Source organism: Magallana gigas, chromosome 8, assembly GCF_963853765.1.
Source record: "Magallana gigas chromosome 8, xbMagGiga1.1, whole genome shotgun sequence".
NCBI lineage: Eukaryota > Metazoa > Mollusca > Bivalvia > Ostreida > Ostreidae > Magallana > Magallana gigas.
Genome location: NC_088860.1, coordinates 17,534,556 through 17,540,165, shown reverse-complemented (window position 1 = coordinate 17,540,165; position 5,610 = coordinate 17,534,556). Strand labels below are relative to the sequence as shown.

Below are 5,610 nucleotides of genomic sequence, written 5' to 3'. Positions count from 1 at the left end.
CTGACGTTCTCCAAAAAGGTCATAGAGAGCCAATCAATTTAAGATATATGTTTACTCAACATTTCAAACTTCTGATTTAATAAGGAAGGTATGATTAAGGTTACGTAACATTTGGTCTTAATCATACATTCGTAATGCTGACATATAGAGAGAACAACTCTGGCAATCTATTTGTTGAAACATATATTATCATCAAATCATTTTGGTTAAGTAGAACATGTTTCTGCACGTTTTTATTGTAATGGTTAAATATATTGAAATGAGATTTTAAAAAGTGTTACAGGCGTTAATAGCACAATAGAAAATGCAATGGAATTCAGAACTGGAAATATTGATAAACTTAATAAAAATCTAAACAATATAATAAAAACCATTAATGCGTGTTGCAGAAGATTCATATGATGGGACCAAAAAAGCTTTATCGTTTTTTTTTTACCCCAATGCAAACTTTATTTTAAAATTCCTTAAACGAGTCATCAAACATAGCATCGTTATTGTATTAAAGTAGGTTTTTTGGGTTTTTTGAATATATGAAGGAAAAATCTTACAAAGTCTCTAAATTTTCGACAACTTTCATTCGTTGGGCTTTATGACAAAGAAATAACTCATATCCAAAGCACCCAAACCATCGATCATTTCAAAAACAGGTTCTTGCTGCTGACGAAAAACTGGATAGAGGGAATAGGGCCAAACAAATAAGATCTTGGTAGCATTATACCCGCAAACAATTCTGTTAGAAAATTCAGACTTCTGTGTAAATTCAATGTGTGCTCATATGAACAAATACATGAAGAAATATGAAAGTATACTGATGACAGTAATGGGTGAAACATTCTAAATTTTACACTGGTATGAAAATAGATAACTTTTAATACATATACAATATCAACCCACGCCTCGGCCAAACGGAGCTTTTGTTGATGATTCATGTTTGCTAATTTCGCATATAAAGTTTCGATTTTGCATGCAGTTGTCAGCGGCCCACTTGAAATCATTATGAAGCGACAACTGCATACAGTGTCGGGATGGGGAACGTTTTTGGGATTCTTCTAGACCGGGAAGCCAATTCGTAAATCCCACAAAATCCTCTTCAGGAAACCACTCCCATTGTGCATGGTGACCTAGATCCGAACCAGCTAGCCAGAATGTGCTGTTATATGGGTCTACAGTTTCAAATGAAAGAATATGAAATTAAAAGAAAAATAAATGAATACATTTACTTATCATAAATAACAAATATAGTAATGATGTCATAAACTGTAATGAAAGTGTGAAAGTGTATAGATTTTTGTTGTTAATATATTATTTGAATGGCAAGCCGTTTTAAACCAAAATTATTGTTTAAATTTTCAATATTTATCCCAATTGGTCTTTATAGCAAATACCTTTTAAAAACCTCCAAGATGTCTGAGCGGTTCTCCAAGATGAAATGCCAAAAAAGTTGACCGGATGTGACGTTGAATCAGACCACTCCATGAATGTACTTGCGCCCACTTCACGTCCCTCACCCGCCCGTATTGTGCCGTTTTCCCAGCTGATCCAAAAAGGTTTAAACTCTGTGCAAGACAGCGGACTGTGGGACGTAGTAGTCATGGGGGCACATTGTCTACATTTTCGTATTACAGACAATGTGTTTTTCCAACCCCCAAAGAGAACCTCGTATGACCGGAAAGAACTGTTTCGGTGCTCAGAGAGGATAACGTATGCATCATTGCAGCCTTTAAAATCAAACTGAATGTATTTCTCATTCCTGATAAATTTATCTAGCCCATCCATGAAATGGTATTCGTAAACTGGTGGAAGATGCAAATCAATTCTGGAAACTGTTTCAGAAAAGAGACATACTATGTGTACTGTACATACATCGCAGTACTCATTTAAAATTATAAAGTTGGAACATTTTTTAAAATATACATGTAACGATAAAAAAGTTACCTACCATTGTAATGATCAGCAATGAATTGCTCTATATTCTTTTGTTTCTGAGCATTGTCAATGGTAAGTAGAGTTCCACCTAAGTCTTGACAAGTTCCCTATAAGGTTGTTGAAAGAACAGGTTGATTTTATTTGAAATAAATTATATCATGAAATTTAAGATTCTTTCATTTTACGAAATTTTCTTGTCAACGTCATTTAAAGATATATTTTTAACAAATTTTCCATATTTGGACCACCAGAACTAAAGGGGTCGTAAACAGTACTGAGTTTCGATTAATCACTTGCCAGTGCGTTTGGCCAGCTCATCTGCATCGTCTGATTTGGCAAGGTCAAACACAGGCCATGGTACTGTGTTCCCCTAGGACAGGTAGCAACAACTGTAAATATTGAATGTTTTCACGGTTTTATCACCCAGTGACTTTCATTATCTTTATTTTTATTACAAAAGGACTAAATACACATTTATCACATTCTTATATGAATAAATATTTTTAAATGGTTATTTATTAACAAAATTTTACTCAACGTATTTCCCATTCCTGTTATCATGATTCTTGAAATGACCTCTTTGTACTAAAAATAACATACTCACCATATAGTGCCAAAAGGTTAATCGGAGAAAATATCACAAATATGAATGTTTTATGAACGTCGTTCATCTCAATAAAATGTTTCCTCGTTTTACATAAAACTATAACATAATAATAACTTATTCTCTAGTGTTAGTGATAAGATCTGTACAGTACGGTTTAAGTATATAAAAGAAAGATTCTTATCGCTTGACTTATCAGAGTGCTACGTTGTGCAAGACAGTAAATACTTCTTAAGAATACATGAAGTCGGTTCCATATATGCATGATTTTCCTTTTTTTCTTATCCAATCTTCCATCAATATTTTTAGCATTTGCTGTAGTTGGAAAACTTCTGCATGTATGCACATGTTCCATATATGCATGATTTTCCTTTTGTCTTATACAATCTTCCATCAATATGTTTAACATTTGCTGAAGTTGGAAAACTTCTTCATGTATGCATATGTATTTCAAGTATGTTCATCGTGAAACAAACTCTAATTTGTTCCACAAAATGGTATGCTGGTATGCGTATACAAAGCACCATTGTGGTTTTCTTTTCGCTGGATCAAACTGGTAAAAGTAAGATGTAAAACGAAACACAGCAACATAAAATGGAAGAAATAGTTGAAAACGTCTAGGCTACATTAGAATTTTCTTCCAAATACAAAGTCAAGTAGTAAAATTTCTATATAAGACATCTCTACAGAATGATTTATTTGAATTAATATATCATTTGGAATTTTGTCAGAAAAGAAAGGTAGAGTTAACGTTACTAAAGTTAAAAGAAAAGTTACTTTGTTTTCACCGTACGATAGCTTATTTTTGGTCAATCAGCCATTTAATAACAAAAAGAATTAATATCAATCAATAACAAAATTACATTATAAATGGTTATATTTTAACACATATAGACACTAGTTTATCAAAACTGTTTACAAACTAAAATAAAGTACTGTTGTGCACATGCCCTATAGTTACAAAGTAAGTACTTTTGTATTTTATAGTTTTAATAGCTTAACGACATGAAAAAATCCTAGGGACAATTTAAGAAATAAACAGCAATTTTAAAAGTTCACCGGGATATGAAGTTGATTGGTCACGTGATCAAATAATGTGAAGCCCGAATAAATATTTTAACATAAGGGGGGGGGGGGGGGGAGGCTTTTTAACATAATCATGCATTTTGTTTACTTCTTTTTCCAAACATCAATTTAAATGAGGCTCTTTTATTGACGGTCATCAAGTCATTTCCTACTAGATATCGATGAAAATTTGTCAGACTTTATACTGTACCTCCAAATAAACCCGTGCATTTGCCACTTTTTTTCGGCATTACTTTAAACTTGTTCTTTTCTGTACATGTGACATCAGGTTGTGATTTTAGGCAAAATCAATGCTTTTTGGAATATGAGTTATTTGTATAATACACGTATGTGTAAATTTTCATCGCAACTTTGAATCTTTACATAAATCAGAATCCATGTCGTAAACCAATTCATGTTTTGTCTTACTATAAAATGCATGACCTACATGTACATGTATATTTTTAGAGGCAATACCAGTAGCACTGAGACATTGAATAATTTGATCCAGGAAGTATACAAAAATCCTTGACGATAGTACCCACAAATAAAATAAAATTTCTTTGTTTTCAAATTACTTTTAAGGGGTTGATGTTCTCTTTCAAATATTTTAAAAACATGAACTTTAACTGTCACGTTAAAATCAGTTTCACATAATTCAATTCACGGGAAAGAAAAATGATCATCATTGATTTGTTTTGCTTTTCGCAAGATCCTGATGTTGGAGATCTTGAATGATTGTATGCTCCAATTATCACAGTTAAAAACGATTAATGGAAAAATTAGCCACCGTTTTATTTTTGCCCCATTTGCCTTTGTTGTCAGTGGGCGAATTTAAGACTGGGCGAATTTCAATGTTTCTTAATTATTTCTCTTTAAAAATACTGTTTAAAGACGGGTTGAAATTGTTTGCAAGTGTAGAAGGGCGAAATTTACACGAGGCTAAAATAATCCTGTAAACAGTAGTTACTATGATGAAACGGTTTGCAAGCTACAAAAAATTGGACTGGGTGGATGTTTAGAAAAGTTTCCATGTGATTTGTGCTAAAGGCCTGTCTATTGATTTGAAATAGTGGATGTGTGGGCTATTGGTCTACTTTAGGTACCGGTCGTTTTAATCTACAGGTACTAGTACCGCACTTTCTAAAAGTTAATTTTGAAAGAATGAAATATTGTTGACCATGGTTTACGTACAATGATGCTTTTATATAAAAAAGGGTTTATTTTCTGACCACCAAGCCCCCCTAATTCTGATTTGAAGCAATGTAGCCGTTCTTGCGGACAGGGTTCATAACCTTTTTGAATTTGGGTGTAGATTGATTGCATTAATAACCTTTAACTGGCAACTGTTATACTGTCAATGTAGAAGTTTACAAAAGTTTACTTTGTCACAATAGTAAGAACAACTGCAACTGAAAAACCAAGAAACCTTATTTAAATTATTGACACTGTGCCGGATAACCATGCCAGTGCCAATATGGCATTTTTGCACCCGCGTATGATGCAGTTTTGTAAAATTCCATAGATACCGAATGATAGACTATTGTCTAGAGAGTATTTACCACCTTTGTTTTTAGTCTGTCTCACCTGACATATGAGATACTAGTATAAACCTTTAAAAACTAATGTTCCATAGGAAAATAGTTATTCTTATAGGAAAAATAATTTTCAAAGGGATTTGATTCAAACAAGTAGCTTTTCTACAAGAAATTAAGATTTTTAAAATCCCATAGGAGTTTTATTTATACTCCATCGGAATTTAAATTCTTATTGAAAGTTACTTCCTTCCAGTAGGAAATTCCAAACATCCTCTAGGAAAATTGTTTTTTCTAATGGAAAAATTATTTTTCTGTAGGAATTTATTTCTTAAAGGTAAATCTCTCACCTGATATGTTAGATACCTTAACAACAAAGGTGGTTATATACTCTTAAGGCAATGGTCTATCATATGGCATTTTTGAATTTTTTGATACATGCAGCTTAGACGAGTGCAAAAATGCCACTTTGGCATGGAA

The 5,610-nt window shown here is 32.7% G+C and overlaps 1 protein-coding gene across 1 annotated transcript; it reads right to left on the bottom strand.

Annotated features, from left to right (window-relative positions):
• Window positions 1-705: 705 nt before the first annotated feature.
• On the bottom strand, window positions 706-2,690 carry LOC105324986 (uncharacterized). Its single transcript, XM_034472589.2, has 5 exons — window positions 2,531-2,690; window positions 2,224-2,315; window positions 1,940-2,033; window positions 1,386-1,823; window positions 706-1,163 (listed from the first exon to the last, which is right to left on the bottom strand). The coding sequence occupies exons 1-5, from the start codon at window positions 2,595-2,597 to the stop codon at window positions 886-888; spliced, it is 969 nt and encodes a 322-aa protein (XP_034328480.2). The 5' UTR covers window positions 2,598-2,690; the 3' UTR covers window positions 706-885.
• Window positions 2,691-5,610: the final 2,920 nt, after the last annotated feature.

Coding starts and splice junctions, on each gene's coding strand:
- LOC105324986 (XM_034472589.2), bottom strand. CDS start 2,597: ATGAACGACGTTCATAAAACATTCATATTTGTGATATTTTCTCCGATT. Junction 2,316..2,530: donor TAACCTTTTGGCACTATATG/GTGAGTATGTTA, acceptor CAATATTTACAG/TTGTTGCTACCTGTCCTAGG. Junction 2,034..2,223: donor TGAGCTGGCCAAACGCACTG/GCAAGTGATTAA, acceptor ACAACCTTATAG/GGAACTTGTCAAGACTTAGG.